This window comes from Podarcis tiliguerta (assembly GCF_965153285.1).
Source record: "Podarcis tiliguerta genome assembly, chromosome: 13".
Lineage (NCBI taxonomy): Eukaryota > Metazoa > Chordata > Lepidosauria > Squamata > Lacertidae > Podarcis > Podarcis tiliguerta.
Genome location: NC_139546.1, coordinates 48,341,221 through 48,362,223, shown reverse-complemented (window position 1 = coordinate 48,362,223; position 21,003 = coordinate 48,341,221). Strand labels below are relative to the sequence as shown.

At 49.5% G+C, this 21,003-nt stretch overlaps 1 protein-coding gene across 5 annotated transcripts in view; it reads left to right on the top strand.

Annotated features, from left to right (window-relative positions):
* Positions 1 to 2,194: 2,194 nt before the first annotated feature.
* RABGGTA (Rab geranylgeranyltransferase subunit alpha) overlaps positions 2,195 to 21,003 on the top strand; it is a 37,827-nt gene continuing 19,018 nt past the window's right edge. Inside the window, exons 1-6 of one of the 5 annotated variants that reach the window (XM_083410372.1) lie at positions 2,195 to 2,327; positions 5,278 to 5,337; positions 5,751 to 5,861; positions 6,846 to 6,967; positions 13,339 to 13,526; positions 16,951 to 17,148. In XM_083410372.1, the coding sequence (XP_083266498.1) occupies positions 5,335 to 5,337; positions 5,751 to 5,861; positions 6,846 to 6,967; positions 13,339 to 13,526; positions 16,951 to 17,148 (622 nt within the window). In that variant the 5' untranslated portion in view covers positions 2,195 to 2,327; positions 5,278 to 5,334. The other 4 variants (XM_083410373.1, XM_083410374.1, XM_083410375.1 and 1 more) reach the window with 4 other exon arrangements.

Genomic DNA, 21,003 nt, shown 5'->3' with positions numbered 1-21,003 from the left:
AGGGGACGACAGAGGATGAGATGGTTGGATGGTGTTCTCGAAGCTACCAGCATGAGTTTGATCAAACTGCGGGAGGCAGTGGAGGACAGAAGTGCCTGGCGTGCTCTGGTCCATGGGGTCACGAAGAGTCGGACACGACTAAACGACTAAACAACAACAAAAGTAGGTTTGCCATGGATTTTGGTACATCTTGTGGTTTCTTCTCTGAAGAGGTCAAGGAAAGGGGAACTTTTTTTTTTAATATGCCTAAAATAGAGTCTCTTTTAGTTGCTGCAACATTTTTACTGTCAGCTTAACACCAGCACCCACCCACTAAAAGCAGCAATTATGAACAATTATTCACCCTTGACAATGTCACGCTCATGCTGTGTCACAGCAGGGAGGGCAGATTTCAGGTGAAAACTGGGACAACAGAAACTCATACTTTTCCAGAGAACTCTTGGGTTTCAAAAAACACCTGCAGGATCCTGTTGCTTTTAAACCATTCCTCACAACAGTGTGATCCAAAAACTTTCTTTCAGTGGTAGGGCTAACTTGTGGAGCCAACTACTCCTACCTGCAAAGAACCAAGGAGCCCCTGACCATACATTCTCCCTAATAATAATTACAATAATTTTATTGTTTATACCCCGCCCAAATGGCTGGGTTTCTCCAGCCACTCTGGGTGGCTTCCAGCAAAATATAAAAAAATAATAAAATGTCAGACATTAAAAAACTTCCCTAAACAGGGCTACCTTCAGATGTTTTCTGAAATCTGTGTAATTCTTTTATCTCCGACATCTGACAGGAGGGCGTTCCACAGGGAGGGTGCCACTGCCGATAAGGCCCTCTGCCTGGTTCCCTGTAACTCCTTTCGTCCTTAGCGATCATTTGTAGCCCAATAAGATGGGAGAAAAGCAATGACAAACCTAGACAGCATCTTAAAAAGCAGAGACATTGCCTTGACAACAAAGGTCCGTATAGTGAAAGCTATGGTTTTCCCAGTAGTGATGTATGGAAGTGAGAGCTGGAGCATAAAGAAGGCTGATCACCGAAGAATTGATGCTTTTGAGTTATGGTGATGGAGGAGACTCTTGAGAGTCCCATGGACTGCAAGAAGATCAAACCTCTCCATTCTGAAGGAAATCAGCCCTGAGTGCTCACTGGAAGGACAGATCCTGAAGCTGAGGCTCCAATACTTTGGCCACCTCAGGAGAAGAGAAGACTCCCTGGAAAAGACCCTGATGTTGGGAACAATGGAGGGCACAAGGAGAAGGGGACGGCGGAGGACGAGATGGTGGGACAGTGTTCTCGAAGCTACGAAGATGAGTTTGACCAAACTGCGGGAGGCAGTGGAAGACAGGAGTGCCTGGCGTGCTCTGGTCCATGGAGCCACGAAGAGTCGGACACGACTAAACAAGATTGTCTTCCATGCATATGGTCTTAATGGTGTGTCCGTGACTGTGAAGGCCAATTCTGGATCCACACGTCCTTCCACAGTGGGGACGTTGGTTTCTGGGCAGGAGCTGATCACGGTGTGGATTTGCCAAGCGTGCCTTCCTCTTAGCGAGTTTCTCCCTTGCGTCCTGCGTCTTCAAAGTCCACGACACCTTTGGTAAAGGCTGTTCAACTGGAGCTTTCGCAGGCCAGTGTTTCCCAATTATCCGTGTTTATACTGCATTTGAAAAAGAAGTGCCTTGAGAATGTCTTTAAGCCTCTTTTGTTGACCATCAGCATTTCACTTTCCATTTTTAAGTTCGGAATAGAGTAGTTGCTTTGGAAAACCTCAGTGCTACTCCTCTGCTTGCAACCAGCCTGGGGCAGAGACTCCCTTCTCTAAACTGCTATTAGGAGCTACATAAAATAATTCTGATTCCTATAAATAATTATTCATTTATTTTTTAAAAAAAAATTATATACTGATGCATCATTAAAATACCGTATATCACAGAGGCTTACAACAATATAAAAACACAAACCCAATAATGACATCATAAAAGTAAAAAAGAAATTAAAAGCAAACAGAGTCTTAATTGTCTGCGCAAGAGATCTTCCCACTGCCTTCCCTTTAAGAGCAAGAGAGAGAGAGAGAGAGAGAGAGAGAGAGAGAGAGAGAGAGAGCGCTTCCCCTTTAAGAATAGAGACGCTCCGTCCGCTCAGGAGGATTCAACTCGATGCTCCTCGAGCGGCAATGGTACGTTCTATTTACACACCGCAACACCCCCGCCCTCTTCGCTCCGCCCCAGTTGGACTCGCCCTCTGGTGCCGAGCCTTGCTTTGCTGTGTCGCTGCGGACGAGACCACGCGGCCCGGGACGCTTCCATATCCACCCCTCTCCTCCGTGCCGGGTTGGTATCGCCCCCTAGAGGCTTCTCGGATTAGCCCAGCGGCGCCTTTCCCTGAAACCCACCCTGCCCACCCCCGTGGGCCTTTTCGGGATGGTCTCGCCCCTTGGGAGCTTGGCCAGGTTTCCTCGGAAGAGACCATTTTCACCCCTGCCGAGGGGTGGGGAGTAGGAGGAGCAAAAGTGCTGGTGGTCTTGTTTTGTTTTTTGGCTTGCCTTTAACTGCATTTTCAGTGCATTGCTCAGGAAAGCAGAGGGGTGATTTGTACACCCAGGAGTGAAAGCTGAAGGGGTGGCAGGTGCACAGAAGCCCCGAAAAAGGGCTGCCATGCTGTTGAAATAATGCCATTTCGCCTTGGGCTTCCAATCAGGCAAAGGGGTCTAGCGCCCTGCAGAGTTAGCCTGTGGAACTCCCTGCCACTTGAGGCACTGATGGCCAACTTGGATGGCCATAAAGCAGATTGCCACAAGTTCATGGAGGAGAAGGCTGGTTGGCCGCTGTGAGATCAGGATACTGGACTGGGTGGGCCGCTGGCCTGATCCAGCAGGCTCTGGAAACCTGCAAGCGGGACCTGAGCCCAAGAGCCCTTTCCCCTCCTGCAGTCTCCAGCAACTCGTATTTTGAAGCATCGCCGCCTCCTACCACCTGCTGGGTAACTGAGCCTAAAAGGGTCAAGGTAAAGGGACCCCTGACTCTTAGGTCCAGTCGTGGCCGACTCTGGGGTTGCGGCGCTCATCTCGCTTTACAGGCCGAGGGATCTGGCGTACAGCTTCCGGGTCATGTGGCCAGCATGACTAAGCCGCTTCTGGCGAACCAGAGCAGCACACGGAAACACCGTTTACCTTCCCTCCGGAGCGGTACCTATTTATCTACTTGCACTTTGAGGTGCTTTCGAACTGCTAGTTTGGCAGGAGCAGGGACTGAGCAACGGGAGCTCACCCCGTCGCGGGGATTCGAACCGCCGACCTTCTGATCGGCAAGTCCTAGGCTCTGTGGTTTAACCCACAGCGCCACCCGCGTCCTCAACTGAGCCTACCCAGCCCTTATTATTTCCCATAATGCCCAGAGTGATGCCCGTGGCATCGTGGGCAACTGGAACCGTAGCTAGCATAACCGTTGCTTGGAGCGGCACACAAAGAAAAGCTTATGGGGCTGGGGACCATCAGCAGTTGTGGCTGCAGAAGCTGCCCCTGGGTGCTAGGTGCCGGCGATGGCTTAGGTACACTGCAAGGCAGCCTTTGCCAACCAGGTGCCCTCCGAAACCTCTGGAAGGCAACAGGTTGGCCAAAAGTTTCCATGGCGGACTGCCCTCTCGAACAATGTGTGTGACATTGTTATCAGTTGCAGGTGACAAGGATACTCAATTCCTCCCATAATGGGAAAACTGCTTTCTTCATTTTGTTAGAGTGTGATACTGATTAGGTTGCAGGTTCAATCCCTGCTATTGCAGGGGGTTTGGCTAGATCATTTTTTAATTTTCTTCTTCTTCTTGGTTTTCACATAATACTTTAAAATACAGATGTACCAAAGCCAACACCATTTCCTCCCCATCCCCCCATACATTTACGTTTCTATTTCCTCAATCCATCATATTATTCTTTTCTCCTTCCTTCCACTTCCCTCCGCCCCCACTCGATTTCCTCCACACTATACAATTTACAATAATCTTTGCATTCTGCAACCTTCTCAAATCATCTATATGTTCTTATTATCTTTCCTTACTAATTTTTCTTCCATCTAGTACTTCACATTTTAATCCAGGCATATTAGCATATTTGAGCAATACTTTTTCATATATTAAATGCATCTTTGGGTTATTTGTGGGGCTTCCTGGTGTTTTTACATGAGTAGAATGTGTGCTTTTATTTAAAATGCATCTCTGGGTTATTTGTGGGGCATAGGAATTCGTTCTCTTTTTTTCCAAAATATAATCCGGCCCCCGACAAGGTCTGAGGGATGGTGGACCGGCCCCCTGCTGAAAAAGTTTGCTGACCCCTGGACTAGATGATCCTGTATACCTGAAGGAGCGTCTCCACCCCCATCGTTCTACCCGGACACTGAGGTCCAGCACCGAGGGCCTTCTGGCGGTTCCCTCACTGCAAGAAGCCAAGTTACAGTGTACCAGGCAGAGGGCCTTCTCGGTAGTGGTGCCCGCCCTGTGGAACGCCCTCCCACCAGATGTCAAAGAGATAAACAACTACCTGACATTCAGAAGACATCTGAAGGCAGCCCTGTTTAGGGGAGCTTTTAATGTTTGATGTAGTACAGTATTTTAATATATATTTTGGAAGCCGCCCAGAGTGGCTGGGGAAGCCCAGCCAGATGGGCGGGGTATCAATAATAAATTATTATTATTATTATTATTATTATTATTATTATTATTATTATCCTCAGGGTCCCTTCCAACTCTACAGTTCTGTGGTTCCTGGCTACTCTTCCCTCACAGGACTGTTGTAAGGAAAACGCAAGATGCCATTGTGTGGTCGCACACTTAAAAAGGACAGGAGCGAGTCCCGGGATTATAAGTGGTGGTGCAGTGGTTAGGGGAATGGTCCAGGGCTGGGAAGGGCCAGGTTTAAATTCCTGCTCAGCTATGAAGCTTACGGGGCACCCTTAGGCCTCCAATCGCTCTTAGCCTAACCTGCCTCACAGGGTGGAAAGAGATGGGGTGGCATTGAGAATCGAGCGTACCTTAAGCTCATTGGAATAATAATAATATTTTATTTATCTCCCGCCCTCCCCAACCGAAGCCGGGCTCAGAGCGGCTAACAACAATAAAAGTAACCCAGTTGACATAAAATCACAATCAATTAATTGAAACGCATTCTAAAATCAACTCATTCTAAAATACAAGAGTGGGGCTTCAAATTGTAATAAAGAGGAAAAGAAATAGCACCTGAAGGTGGGCTGCATCACTGTCCTATCTCACTCATCTTCATTTGTTTCCCCCCAGGATACATAATTAACTCCTAATTTTGCCTGCTGGAGTCATTTTTGCTGTGCAGTCAACATGGTGAGTAGCCGTCAGAGGCTGGCGAGTCTTGTTCTTTCTGTGATCCCTCCCGGGCATTTTCTATAGTCTTGTCGTTACTTTATTTATTATTTACTGTGCTTATTTATTTAACAGAGTTTGGAGGTTGCTTCAGTGTAAATAAGAGTTTCCGTTCACAAAGAGCAGAAATTTGTCGAGAAAATTCCAAAGTTAAACGCAAGGGTTTTTTCCTTTAAAAAAAACAAAAACAAAATATAAACAAAACCAAGAGATCCAAAATAGAACTGAAAACGACATGTCAACTGAGCAGAAGAAAAATTTTAGCAGGCTCCAAAAAGAGCATAGGGGAGGCGCCTACTTAAATGTCAATGGCCAGGGAGTTGCCGAATGTAGGACCCGCCTCGCTAAAAGATGGGTTCCTGTTTTCTCAACAGCACGGCAGGCTGAAGGTTAAAACGACAGAGGAGCAGGCGGAAGCCAAGCGCATTGAGCGGGAGAAGAAGCTGCGCCAGTACGTGACGGCCACAAAAGCCATCTTTGAGAAGGTAAAAGGGCTGGGCAGAGTCGTAGGGGCAGAGAAGGCGAGGCAGGTGTGCAAAGACCTTCTTCTCTCCGTTCTCCGTCCTTCTCAAACAAAAGCAGCCTTCACCCTGTCATGGATCTTAATTTTTTATTACAGTGGTGCCCCGCAAGACAAATGCCTCGCAAGACGGAAAACCCGCTAGACGAAAGGGTTTTCCGTTTTTCAATGCGCTTCGCAGGACGAATTTCTCTATGGGCTTGCTTCACAAGACGAAAATGTCTTGCGATTCTTGCGATTTTTTTTCACTCCCCACCCCCTTTTTCTAAGCAGCTAAGCTGCTAATAGCCTTTTAGCAGCTAATCCGCTAATCCCTTAAACCTTTAATAACCGCTAATAGCGCTAATCCGCTAATAGGGTTGCTTCGCAAGACAAAAAAAACAGTAGACGAAGAGACTCGCGGAACGAATTAATTTCATCTTGCGAGGCACCACTGTATTATTAATCCATTTCCACAAAGCAAATTATCAAACCATATAATCACATACATTGTTTTTCTCCCCTCCCCCCCCCCCCCGGACTTCCCTCAGCTCCTCTCCCTGATTTCTCTTCAGATATTTTCTCTGCATGTTATAAAATTGTACATATCCTTACATATCTATCCGTCATGTTCTCAACCAATAAATTTGTGTCTGTTTATTCAGAACCTGCCAAGGAGTCCAGTTCATTTTGTTGTCTTTTTAGATACCGCATTTTTCGCTCCATAAGACGCACTTTTTTCCTCTTAAAAACTAAGGGGAAATATCTGTGCATCTTATGGATCGAATGTGCTGGCGGGAGAAGGTTTGCCTTCGCAAAGCAGAGTGTTACCTCCACAAGCTGGCGGTGAAAAGTTGGCGTAGAAGGCAGCTGCTGAATTTGGGCGAATGATACTAAATAAAGACTCCTTTTCCCATTGTTGGACTCCAGCTTTGACAAGCACACGTCTGTTCTCTCTCTTCTCCTTCAGAGGAAATTGGGGCAGCTGGACAAGGAAGCCTTGGAGTTGACAAGCCAAATCCTGGGCGCCAACCCAGACTTTGCCACCCTCTGGAACTTTCGCCGGGAGATCTTCCTTCACCTGCAGGACGAGTGAGTGGAGTCAGAGTAGCAGAGAGAGGGGAGGGGGTGAAATAGGGCGAGAGGAGCTTTGTAAGCAAGGTGTGACTACACACTCCTCATTAATCCATAATGCAGCAGCTAGACTGGTGACTGGGAGCGGCCGCCGAGACCACATAACACCGGTCCTAAAAGACCTACATTGGCTCCCTGAACGTTTCCGAGCACAATTCAAAGTTTTGGTGCTGACCTTTAAAACCCTAAATGGCCTCAAAGGCCCAGTATACCTGAAGGAGTGTCTCCACCCGCATCGTTCAGCCTGGACACTGAGATCCAGAGCCAAGGGCCTTCTGGCGGTTCCCTCCCTGTGAGATTACAGGGAACCAGGCAGAGGGCCTTCTCTGTGGTGGCGCCCGCCCTGTGGAACGCCCTCCCATCAAATGTCAAGGAGATAAACAACTATTTGACTTTTAGAAGACATCTGAAGGCAGCTGTGATGGGATGAAGAGCTGCTTGTGTGTAAATTGCAATCCCTCAGAGTTTGAACAGCTTCTCAAACCTCTCCCTTTGACGGAGCCCCTCCAGCATGGCTGCGTCAGTCGCTAGCAGAATCCGAAAGTGGCTGCTTTCGGAAACGTTTCCAACATAAAAGCTCCTTAACGGAAACACGTCTTCTGGACTCTCTGCGTGACAGTTTCCGCCAAGGAACGGGTGTTCCTATAGGAGGTCCTGAGACCTCCCCACTGTTTTCACTGGAAGCATCTCTGAGCCATTCCTCCGACTCTCCTTCCCTTGACGTTCCTGTTCGCCCCCTACTGGTTCCCTCTTCAGGTGTCAAGTCTCTCTCTACCTCAGAGAGCCTTGGCACCTCCTGTCCTGCCGATGGCAGTTCCCTGACATCCACCTCCCCTCCAGGGCCCCCTTCACCCCCTCCCGTCTCCTCCCCTACGGGTTGTGAGGAGGTAAAACCCCGGAAAGAACCTTCCTCATCGTCTGAAGTTTCGAACACCTTTCTCCACTCGTTGTGGTTCCTAGTCTCTCGGTACTCCTCGTCATCTGAGTCCGTTCCTTCTTCCAACTCCGACTCCGCGAATCCTTCCAGTTCCTCTTCCTTGTCTGTGGTGCCGAAATACTCCCTTCTAAACCTTGTTACCGGCTGTGGTTTCCGCGGGAATCTTTGGTGGAACGTTTCTGTTAAAACCTCGTCATTGACCTCCTCTGCAGTCACCCAGGTGTTTTCTGACTCCGGTTCCCCTTCCCACGCCACTAAATACTCCACCTGATTGCCCTTCCACCTGGAATCGAGGATTTCCGCTACATGGTTACTGCTTTCCCTCTCTTCCAAGACCGGTCCCCTGGTGTGCTCCTCTTCACCTCCCCCCTTGTACGGTGACAGTAATGACCTGTGGAACACTGGATGCAATTTCATGTGGTTGGGTAACCGGAGTTTGAAAGCCACTGGGTTGACCTGCTGAATGACCTCAAAGGGTCCCAATCTCTTGGGTCTTAATTTCTTACAACCCCCTTTGAACGGCAACCCTTGGGTGGACAACCACACCTGATCCCCCACCCTTATGGTTTCACCTTCCCTCCTGTTCTTGTCTGCCTGCTTCTTATATTGAGCCTTGGCCCTTTCTAAGTTGAGCTGAAGCTGACGATGGATCGCTTCCATCTCTTCTACAAAATGTTCGGCCGCTGGGACGCTCCATCTCTCGCCCCCCTCCCCCGGGAATGCCCTGGGGTGACACCCGTAATTGGCCAAAAAGGGGCTCATCCCTGTGGACACATGCTCCGCATTGTTGTAGGCAAATTCTGCCAGCGCCAGCTTTTCGACCCAATCATTCCCTCTGTCATTGACATAGCACCTCAGATATTGTTGGAGGATGCCATTTGCTCTTTCCGCCTGCCCGTTGGTTTCAGGATGCCGGGCCGTCGAAAAATTGACTTCCACGTGCAGCAAGCTCATGAGCTTCCTCCAGAACCTGGAAGTAAATTGTTTCCCGCGGTCCGAGACAACCCTCAAGGGGGCGCCATGCAGCCGGAAGACGTGTTCTACAAACAACTTCGCTGTTTCTTCCGCTGTGACTGCATGTGAACATGCTACAAAGTGGCACATCTTAGTTAACAGGTCCACTACTACCATGATGGCCATCTTCCCTTTGGATTTGGGCAGATCCGTCATAAAATCTATTGATACCGCCTCCCAAGGCCGTTCTGGCGTGGGTAGTGGTTCCAATAACCCTGCCGGCGCCCTTCTTTCCCCCTTGGCCCTCTGGCATTGGTCACACCCTCTTACATACTCCTTTACATCTTCCCTCACCTTGGGCCACCAAAACTCCCTGGTGACCATCCACATGGTCTTGTGTTGTCCAAAATGTCCCGCCGTGGGACTATCATGCAACTGCTTGAGTACCCTCCCTCTCAATTCACCTTCTGGTATATACAGTGCTCCTTTGTAATACAATGCCCCATTTCTTTCTTCAAAACCCTCCGGGCTCTCACCCTCTCCCCTGAGGCCTCTGAGCTTATTTTGGGCATATTCGTCAGTTTCCGTTTCTTCTACCAGCTCTCGTCTCCCCACCAGCGCCGCCCCACACACCCAGCGGTCCTCAGGAATGACATGTCTTTCTTCGCTTGCCCCCTCCCCTTCCAAGTACTCTGGTTTGCGTGAGAGAGCGTCCGCCCTGACGTTCTCTGGGCCTGGTACATAACAAATCTCAAAGTGGAATTTGGAAAATTCCTGTGCCCATCTCACTTGCCGTTGGTTGAGTACTCGAGCTGTTCTCCAATACTCCAAATTCTTGTGGTCGGTGCACACTTGCACCTTGTGTTGTGCCCCAATCAATAAATGTCTCCACCTCCGGAACGCTTCGTGAATGGCAAGTAGTTCCCTGTCATACACCGTGTAGTTCCGCTCGGACTTATTCAGCTTCCTCGAGAAAAAGGCACACGGTCTCCACTCCGACGTATTTCTTCCCGGCTGAAGAAGCACAGCCCCCACCGCTCTGTCTGACGCGTCTGTCTCCACCCTCATGGGCTTCTGTAGGTCCACATGCAGAAGTTGTTCTTCCGAAGCGAAAGCCCTTTTCAGTTCTTCAAAAGCTCTCTCCGCCTCCGCCGTCCAAACAAATTTCTTCTTGCTACTGAGGCAGTCGGTGATGGGCGCCGTCAAGTGTGCAAAATTCTTGATGAACTTCCGATAAAAGTTCCCAAACCCCAGGAATCTTTGCACATCCTTCTTGGTTTTCGGTGTCTTCCATTCCAGCACCGCCTGGACCTTGCCTGGATCCATGGCCAATCCTTGGTCTGACAGGCGGTACCCCAGGAATTCCACCTCCTTGGCATGAAACTGGCACTTCTCCAGTTTCACCCACAGCTGATTGGCTTGCAGCCGGCCCAACACTTCTCTCACGTCCCTCACATGCTGCTCTTCATTTTCCGAATACACCAACACGTCATCCAAAAAGGCCACACAATTCTTGTAGAGCAACGGCCCCAGGACGTGGTTGATGAAAGCTTGAAAACATGCGGAGCCGGCTTGGAGACCGAAGGGCATTACGAGGTATTCAAATGCTCCCAAAGGGGTGAACATGGTGGTCTTCCATTCATCCCCCTTCCTTATTCGTATCAGATTATACGCCCCCCGCAGGTCCAGTTTTGTAAAAATCTTCCCCTTCCTCACCCTGGTCAGAATGTCATCAATTCGGGGCATAGGAAAGGCCAGGGGTTCCGACACGGCGTTTAGGGCCCTGAAATCCACTACAAGTCTCGGCTTATCTGTGTTTTTTTTGTCCACAAAAAACACTGGGCTGCCCCCCACCGCTCGGGACTCTCTGATGAAACCCCTCTTCAGGTTTTTGTCAATGAACTCCCTCAGCTCCTGCATCTCCCTGTCTGACATGGCGTACAGCTTGCCCACTGGGAGTTGAGCCCCCGGGAGTAGGTTGATTTGACAGTCAAAGGGTCTATGCGGCGGCAGTTTGTCCGCTTCTCTTTCGCTGAATACGTTGCTCAGATCTGCATATTGCGGAGGCACCTCCCCTTGCTTCATTACCTCCATCCCAGCTAAGGTGATCTTGGCTCCCCCTGGATCCTTCCCCTGCTTGCAGTGTTCCAGGCAATGCGCCGACCCAAAGGAGACCACCCTCTGGTGCCATCCCACTAGAGGATCGTGTAGTGCCAGCCAGCTCATCCCCAAAATAATGGGAGCTCCTCCCAATGTGGCCACATTAAACGCTATCCTCTCGGTGTGTCTTGCCACCCTCATTATCATGGGAACTGTCTGTTGGTTCACTTCTCCTCCCAACAGCTCTCTGCCGTCAATCGTGGTTACCTGCAGGGGTTTACTTAAGGGGAGGGTTTGTATCTGGTGCTCAGCTGCGAACTCCTTACTCATGAAATTACAGGAGCTGCCTGAATCCAGCAGGGCCTTGATCTGTAGGGGGTGTCCATTTGGCAGCTCTAGCAACACCTCTATCACTAGAGCAGGCCTGGGAGGTTCTGGTGCGGGCACTCTCACTGCTTTTGAGCCTGGCTGCTGTGCCCCGACGGCAGCCAGGCGTTGGCTTTTACTTGCTCTGTGCTTTCCTCCTCCTCTCCCCCAACAGCTCCTGCCATGCCTTGCCATTCCTTTCTCCGTGGACAGACTCTGGCAAAGTGTCCTGGCTGTTGGCAGAGATAGCATTTTTTCCCGCCCTTTCCCTCTTTCTTCCGCCCTTCACCGATGTTTGAAACTGTGCGCGCACGCGCTGTTCCCACTTCCATCGGCTCTGCCGGCGGGAAAGGCTGCTCTGGAATGTCTGGAATGCGGAGCTCCCTCCAACGTTCTCCTTTCCCCTCCCGCTTCTCCAAAGCCCTCGCTTCCTGGCGCGCTCCAATGGCTAGCGCGGCTTTAGTCAGCTGGTCCATAGACTCTGCTCTGGGGTTCCGGGAAAGTTCATCTTTCAAGGACGAAGACAGACCCTCTTCGAAAAGCATTTGAATGGGCTCAGAAGCCAAGTCCCACCCCAATCGATGAATCAACATAGTGAACTCAGTCCAGTACTCACGGACAGTCCGGTTTCCCTGTTTGCAAGCCATTAACTGCCTTCGCACCCCTCCCTGCTCAATGTCACTGGAAAACATCAGGTCCATGGCACGAAAAAACTTCATCGCGTCCTTTAGGATCTCATTATTTGCTGCCATCAAGGGTCTAACCCAGTCCTTCGCCCCTGATTCGAGGTGGCTAATTACAAAAGCCACTCGCGATTCCTCATCAGGGAAGTCATCGAATTGCAGATTGAGAGCATATTGCATCTCTGTCCTAAAGGCATGGTAGTTCCTGGGGTCCCCCCCAAATTTCTGCACCAATCCTGGCATCTTTCTGTTGAGTGGGGTGGCTTTCTCCCTCCCCCTCTCTGCATCCTGAGCCCTCCTTTCTTCCAGCCTCGCCGTCTGCAAGGCAAGCTGGATTTCCAACGTCCTATACCTTTCCTCCAGGCTTGGACCTCCTCCAGCTGCCCCTCCGGTTCCTGCTGGTTCGCTCATGATGCCTCTCCCTGGCACAAGCTAGCTTTCGGTGACTTTCGGATTGCTGTGATGGGATGAAGAGCTGCTTGTGTGTAAATTGCAATCCCTCAGAGTTTGAACAGCTTCTCAAACCTCTGCCTGTGACGGAGCCCCTCCAGCATGGCTGCGTCAGTCGCTAGCAGAATCCGAAAGTGGCTGCTTTCGGAAACGTTTCCAACATAAAAGCTCCTTAACGGAAACACGTCTTCTGGACTCTCTGCGTGACAGTTTCCGCCGAGGAACGGGTGTTCCTATAGGAGGTCCTGAGACTTCCCCACTGTTTTCACTGGAAGCATCTCTGAGCCATTCCTCCGACTCTCCTTCCCTTGACGTTCCTGTTCGCCCCCTACTGGTTCCCTCTTCAGGTGTCAAGTCTCTCTCTACCTCAGAGAGCCTTGGCACCTCCTGTCCTGCCGATGGCAGTTCCCTGACAGCAGCCCTGTTTAGGGACGTCTTTAATGTGTGATGTTTTATGGTGTTTTTATTACAGTGGTACCTCTGGATGCGAACGGGATCCGTTCCGGAGCCCCCTTCGCATCCTGAAGTGAACGCAACCTGCATCTGTGAGTCTGTGCAAGCACAGCTCGCGATTCGCTGCTTCTGCGCATGCGTGTGACGTCATTTTGAGCGTCTGCGCAAGCGGCGAAACCTAGAAGTAATGCATGCCGTTACTTCTGGGTCGCCGCGGAGCGCAACCCGAAAACGCTCAACCTGAAGCAACTTCTACCCGAGGTATGTCTGTATTCTGTTGGGAGCCACCCAGAGTGGCTGGGGAAACCCAGCCAGATGGGCAGGGTATAGATAAATTATTGTTGTTATTATTAATATTATTATTACTATTATCTCCTCTGTGCCAGGACCCCAGAGGAGATGCAAGCCCTCTGCAAGGCTGAGCTGTCCTTCCTGGAATCTTGCTTGCGGGTCAACCCCAAATCTTATGGCACATGGCGCCACCGCTGCTGGGTGATGGAGCACATTCCGGAGCCGGATTGGGCCCGCGAGCTGGAGCTGTGCAGCAAGTTCCTGGAGAGCGACGAACGCAACTGTAGGCCTTTTCCTTCCTCATCACCTCATTCCGTTTCTGACGCCATACAGTGGTGCCTCGCAAGACGAAATTAATTCGTTCCGCGAGTTTTTTCGTTGTGCGAGTTTTTTCGTCTTGCGAAGCACCACTGCATTTAAACACTGACAACGGCAGGGTGGGGTGGGGAAAAGCAGGACAGCTGCCGCAGCCGGTACCTCAGACTCACCCGCGCGTTGTGGCCACCGCACGACGCGGCTGCTGGAGGGCGGCGGGGCTCAGGAGCGCGACTCGGTGGAACCGCCACCATCCTCTTCACCTGAGGGAGAGAGAGGCGCTGGCGGCAACGGCTCTCTGAGGGGAGCGCGCGAGGGCGGTGGGCAGTGGCGCGAGGCACTAACCGTCAGCCGGAAAGTGGGAGGGAGCCGGAGGAGCGGGGAAGCGAGCGTGTGTGCGTGCAGTGCGCGTCGCCATGACACGAGAGGCAGGGCCGTTTCGTCTAGCAAAGCAAGCCCTTAGGGAAATCCGTCTTGCGAAGCACCTCAGAAAACGAAAAACTCTTTCGTCTTGCGAGTTTTTTGTCTTGCGAGGCATTCGTCTTGCGGGGTACCGCTGTATATCTCCCATGGGTGCTTTAGCTGAGATTCTCCATTGCAGGGGGTCAGACTAGACGGCCTTAGGGGTCTTTCCCAACTCTTACCATCCCATGATGGCTCATCCCTGCCCCTGACTTTCCGCAGCCTGTAAAAGAAAACGATTGTAAAATTGCCTCTGAGTAACTCTTAATACTTTTTGTCCCCCAAACGAAGCCATTATTCACCCCCAACGCCCTTTCTTATCCAATGGCTTCCATCATAACTAGGTTTAAGGTGCGATTTAGCTCGTAGCTTTCTTTTTTTTTATATAATATTTTTTATCAGTTTTTACAAATAATTTCCAAAAATCATATAACATGCTTTCTTATACAATATTTTGGACTTCCATCAAGCGCATCTGAAGATTTTTCTGTCTTTATCACTTAATCTACATTTCTTAATTTCTCTGTTACTTTTAATTATCCTTAACTAATAGCTCTCTTCATAAACTTCTCTGCGATATTTCGCATTATCACCCTTACAAAACATCTTGCAGTCGTACTAGCGTAATCTGTTTGTTACAATTGCTTTTCAAATAATTCAAATACTGTATTTTTCGCCCCATAGGACGCACCGGCCCATAGGGCGCACCTAGCTTTTTGGGGGGAAATAAAGGGGGATTTTTTTTCCCTTTATTTCCCCCCCAAAACCAGGTCGGGGAACAGCGGGATGGCGGCGCTCTGCCTCCCCGCTGTCCCCCGAGCTTGTGGGGCTGCCCGATGTCTGCACAAAGCCCGGGGTGCGCTGTGCAGTGCGCCCCAGGTTTCGGGATGCAGGCTGCTGTCCGCAAGCCTTGGGAACCCGCCGGGAACTCCTGCGGAGCTCCCAAGGCTTGCGGAGAGCTGCACGAAGCCTGGAGAGCGAGAGGGGTCGGTGCGCACCAACCCCTCTCACTCTCCAGGTTTCAGCGAAAGCCTGCATTCGCTCCATAGGGCGCACACACATTTCCCCTTCATTTCTGGAGGGGAAAAAGTGCGTCCTATAGGGCGAAAAATACGGTATTTACTCCAGTCCTTTGAGAATCTCTGGTCTCGCAGGTTTCGGATCCTTCCTGTCATCTTATCTAATTCTGCATAGTCCATTAATTTTTTCTGCCATTCTTCTTTCGTCGGTAATTCTTGTTTCCACATTTAGCTCCTAGCTTTCACACCTCAGTTTCTTTCCCCCCACTTCCTTTTTTTTTTGTTCTCTTTTTAAATTATTTTTATTTTATTTTTACAAAGTAATAACCATAAATAGTTCCATTGTAACTATTCCAATGCCTCTTGCGATGGTTTGACCCCATTCCGTTTCAACAGTGCAAATTCTACAATCATTTCCCCAGCATATTCTCCATCTTACCTTAATGGCACGTGTTAATTTATCATTAATAGCTATATCCCACACCTCTTTATCCCATTCTTCCATTTTATATTCTGCTTGCCCCTTCCACTTCCTAGCTATAATAATTCGTGCAGCTGTCATTTTCTAACACAGTATTCCATCCAACCAACAATCGCCACGGCAGGATGAGAGAGAGATGATATTAATTCCTTTATGCTGATCACCTGCCCCCTTAAGATGCTTGCACAACTGAGAACAAGGTTGCCCGAGAGAGACTGCCTCATAATCCCTTATATACCCAGCCGGTCACACTGTTCTGCAGGAGATTTTCCCTCTTAAAAGTCCCCACGATGTCAGATGCTCGCTCCCCAGTAACCTGGGAGCAGGGCTTTCGGTTCGGTGGAACAGTCCAAACAAGACACACCACCTGCCAGTGTGGTGTAGTGGTTAAGAGCAGTAGACTCGTAATCTGGTGAACCGGGTTCGCTTCCCTGCTCCTCCACATGCAGCTGCTGGGTGACCTTGGCTAGTCACACTTCTCTGAAGTCTCTCAGCCCCACTCACCTCACAGAGTGTTTGTTGTGGGGGAGGAAGGAGAAGGAGATTGTTAGCCACTTTGAGACTCCTTAAAGGGAGTGAAAGGCAGGATATCAAATCCAAACTCCTCCTCCTCCTCCTCCTCTTCTTCTTCTTCTTCTTCTTCTTCTTCTTCTGGAGCAACTGAATATATTTTAAGCCAGAGAAAAGCATCTCTGCTCTTGTGTTCCTTTTGTGTTGCTCTTCAATCTTGTTGGGGTTTTTTTTTTCCAAAAAAAATATTATTGGTTTTCCAATTTATAACATACAAAAAAATCAAAAACAAACAAACATTTTCTCCTTGCTATAATGATTCCACTTTTGTTAACATTGTTGAATGACTTCCTCAAATCCCCCTAGCTGAGTTTCCCTATACTCCATTGTAACAGTTTCCCGAAACTATTTTCCCACAAAATTTACTTAGTCAATTTTTCTTTCTTCTCATTTTAACATTAACAATGGTATTTTACAACATCACGAATTGAAATCCTAGGCCTATCTGGTACTCGCAAGTAATTCTATTTATGTTATCTTAACGTATTTAGCTAAATAATCTTTAAATTTCTTCCAATCCTCTTGGTTCACCTCCTCCCTCTGTTCACGGACTGCTCTTCATTCTTTTTTGTGTGCTCTCATTTTTCCCAAAACCGTAGCTGTCTCGAAGGGTATGTCTCTAAATCACCTTGGGATGTATATTTAGCAGGCTCTTTTCATGCTCTTAAGAGTCCCAGGGTCTGTGTGATCAGATAACCAGCCAATAATAATAATGATGATGATGATGATGATGATTTATTATTCATGCCCCACCCATCTGGCTGGGTTTCCCAAGCCAGAGTGCCTTTGGGGAGGAGGGTAATTGGGCAGGCTGACCTTTGACCCTCCCGCCCCTCTTTCCTCTTTCCTGCCCCCTGCAGTTCACTGCTGGGACTACCGGCGCTTCGTGGTGCGGCAGTCTCAGGTCGCCCCCCAGGACGAGTTGGCCTTCAGCGACAGCCTCATCACCCGGAACTTCTCCAACTACTCCTCCTGGCACTATCGCAGCCACCTCCTCCCGCAGCTTTACCCCGATGCCCAACAGCAAGGCCGGATCACGGAGGAAATCCTGCTGAAAGGTGGGCCTGGAAGGAAATCACAAGCTCCTTAACCGGGCTGCGTGGAAATGATTTCAGTGTTCCTCCTATTGTTGGGTTGGCACAGCAGGAGTTGGTGGGAGGAGTCCCCATAGGGAGGCATGCTGTTGTTGGTTTGAAAAGCATTTTTATCCCACTCTCCAGCTGGAAAAAAAAGGCTCTCAGAGTGTCTAGCACGATATTGGTGGTAAGTCCTGTTTGCAATCTAAGAGACACCACACAAGAGGAAAAGGGAACTGGGAGGGAGGAGGAAAGAAAGCAAGCTTGGGCACTACAGTGGTACCTCGGGCCACATACGCTTCAGATTATATACGCTTCAGGTTACAGACTCTGCTAACCCAGAAATAGTGCCTCAGGTTAAGAACTTTGCTTCAGGATGAGAACAGAAATCGTGCTCTGGTGGTGCAGCGGCAGCGGGAGGCACCATTAGCTAAAGTGGTGCTTCAGGTTAAGAACAGTTTCAGGTTAAGAACGGACCTCCAGAACGAATTAAGTACTTAACCCGAGGTACCACTGTAGTTCCCACCAAATAGAGATCTTGTCGATTATTGATCACGGGCTCCTAAACTGCTGTGTCACATTGGATAATAGCTGGGATAGCTCAGTTGGTAGAGCATAAGGCTGTTAATCTCAGGTTCATGGGTTTGAGCCCCACTTTGGGCAAAAGATTCCAGCATTGCCGGGGGTTGGACTAGATGACCCTCGCGGCCCCTTTCCAACTCTACAATTCTATGACTGAATGAAAGTTACAGCGCTCCTGGGATCTTTGGAAATGGAGAAAGAGGGATTGAGAGGCTCTGAATGGTCTTGTTGTTTTATTTCATTTATTTATTTCATTAAATTTATATACCACTTGACTGTAAAGCAAAAGCAAACTCAAAGCAGTTTACACCAATAATATAAAAATGAAATAATCAGTTCAAAAAACCAACAGTTGGAAGCAACTATCTAAAACCTTCTAAAAAGTAACAACATAAAAGCACATGTCAGTGTTCTATTCCGGTTGCTCTGTCCCAGCTCAGTTCAAAAGCACACCAGTGCAAGTAGATAAATAGGTACCACTGCAGCGGGAAGGTAAACGGCGTTTCCGTGCGCTCTGGTTTCCGTCACGATGTCCCGTTGCACCAGAAGCGGTTTAGTCATGCTGGCCACATGACCCTGAAAGCTGTCTGTGGACAAAGGCCAGCTCCCTCAGCCTGAAAGTGAAATGAGCGCCACACCCCATTGTCAAGTTTAACCATCCAGGGGTCCTTTGCCTTTACCTCTTGTTGTTTTTTTAGACTTGGCTAAACAAAAACAGCCTCCGAAAAGCCTACAGCGAAGGCACCTGCCTGATGTCAATAGGTTCCAAAGTTTGAGTTCTGCCTCCCAATTTCTTACCAATTTACTGGTGCAGTCAGCGTGCGTGGCACTTCACAAAGGGCAGGAGGCAAGGCCCTGTTCTGAGACGCTTGCAGTCTGAAATAGGCCTTTTCTGCTGCCTCCGATGTTTTTAACTGGCTATTGAAATTAAGACCTGCATCCAGAGCAGTCCCTCTGCCACTGAGCTACATCCTCGGCTCAGAATATCAGCCTGCCTCGTCCACTGCTAAGCACTCCTTTTTCCTGGTTTCCCGGCAGGCCTCATCCAGCAAGCCTCTTTTTTTTCTTTTTTAATTTTTTAAAAATTTTTATTAATATTTTTATTAAGTACAAATTAGAAAACATACATATTCACAACAAAAGAAAATTCAAAAGAAAAAGAAATTACATCTAACCAAGGGGGAAAAAATAGAGAATATTTTGTCTCTTTTCATATTTACGGTTATTTATACCTCTATAAAATGCTATTCACAATAAAGCAGTGAAATGAAAGATATCAGAAAAAAGAACAAAGAAAGAATAAAGAAGAAAAAGATCACCAGCAAGCCTCTTCTTATGACAGCTGGCAGCTTCCGGGCTGAGATTTCTCTCTGGGGCTGATGGGAGTTGTAGTCCTATGACTCCCATAAGCCCGCCAGCTTGAACAAACCTGCGAGGGCAGCCAAGGTTCTTGGGCCCTGTTCCCAGTTTTGGAAGAGGAGGCTTTGAAAGCAGGTGCGGCCCTTTCACCAAGGGCTCCAGAACTTTTCCCCCTCCCCCCAGCACCAGCGGGGAGTGCGAGTCCGTGAATCACAGCGGCCGTCCCCTCTTGACAGTCCTGGGCGCATCGAAGGCGGTGCACGGCAATGACTTCAGCATGAGTAAAAAGTGTACACAAGGATTCTTCCCCGGAGACCCAGCCCTCACCTGGGCAGGTGAAATTCCAAGCGGATCAGATGGAGGCGTCGCTCCTCTTTGCCACTCACGGCCCGAAGTCTCCCGCAGCCGCTTTTGTTTGGCCTGAGAGGCAGGGCTGGGGCGTGGGAGCCTTGCCTGGAGCCAGCTCAGTCAAGAGAGAGACAGAGACGAGGGTGGGTAACTCCCTGCGGCCCACAAGGAAGGATTCAGAAAGGGAGCAGTCACGAACAAGGGGCCACCTGGACAGATGCAGAGCTCTATGCTAGGTGTTTTTCTCCTATCCTAGGCTATCTCCTCTTCTTGCCTTTCAGGGTCAACGGGCAACAAGCACAAGGCCCAGGCAATGTATTAATACGTCACCCAGGACTGGTTTGAGGGCCAGAGCAAGGCAGCAGTATATCGCGAGTGTGGGATGCGGGTGGCACTGTGGTCTAAACCACTGAGCCTCTTAGGCTAGCTGATCAGAAGGTCGGCAGTTTGAATCCCTGCGACGGGGTGAGCTCCCGTTGATTTGTCCCAGCTCCTGCCAAGCTAGCAGTTTAAAGGCACATCAGTGCAAGTAGATAAATAGGTACCGCTGGGGCGGGAAGGTAAATGGCGTTTCCGTGCGCTCTGGTTTCTGTCACGGTGTCCCATTGCGCCAGAAGCGGTTTAGTCCTGCTGCCCACGTGACCCAGAAAGCTGTCTGGGGACAAATGCCAGCTCCCTTGGCCTGAAAACGACATGAGCACTGCAACCCCATAGTTGCCTTTGACTGGACTTAACCGTCCAGGGATCCTTTAGGTAAAGGTAAAGGGACCCCTGACCATTAGGTCCAGTCGTGGCCGACTCTGGGGTTGCGGCGCTCATCTCGCTTTACTGGCCGAGGGAGCCGGCGTACAGCTTCCGGGTCATGTGGCCAGGATGACTAAGCCGCTTCTGGCGAACCAGAGCAGCGCACGGAAACGCCGTTTACCTTCCCGCTGGAGTGGTACCTATTTATCTACTTGCATTTGGACGTGCTTTGGAACTGCTAGGTTGGCAGGAGCAGGGACCGAGCAAAGGGAGCTCACCCCATCGCAGGGATTCGAACCACCAAACTTCTGATCGGCAAGTCCTAGGCTCTGTGGTTTAACCCACAGCGCCACCCGCTTCCCTCCAGGGGTCCTTTACCTTTACCTAATTATATCATGAGTGAAACCTTCACCGCCAGCACCCGGTGTACCAAGTGAAAACCAACTGCAGTCTGTTTTTAATTTAACAACAGCATAATTTTGGCCAGAAAAATTTGCTTGGGAATGTGGCAGTTCAGGACAGGGGACGATCTGGTCCCAGAGGTGGACATTATCCAAAACCCAGTGTAGTGGTTAAGAGTATCAAACTAGGAATGGAAAGGCCCACATTCAAAGTTCGCTGAATGGCCTTGGGTCCCTCACTTTCATCATAACCTTTCTTGCAGGTTTATTGTGAGGTTGAAGCACGGAAGAGGGGAGAACCCCACCTCTAGCCCCGAGCTGCTTTTGAGAGATGGCAGGATTAAAATGCAATTATTCTTGACAATCCCGTGCAGAAAGGCTGGCCTCTTTCCCATGCAGTCTG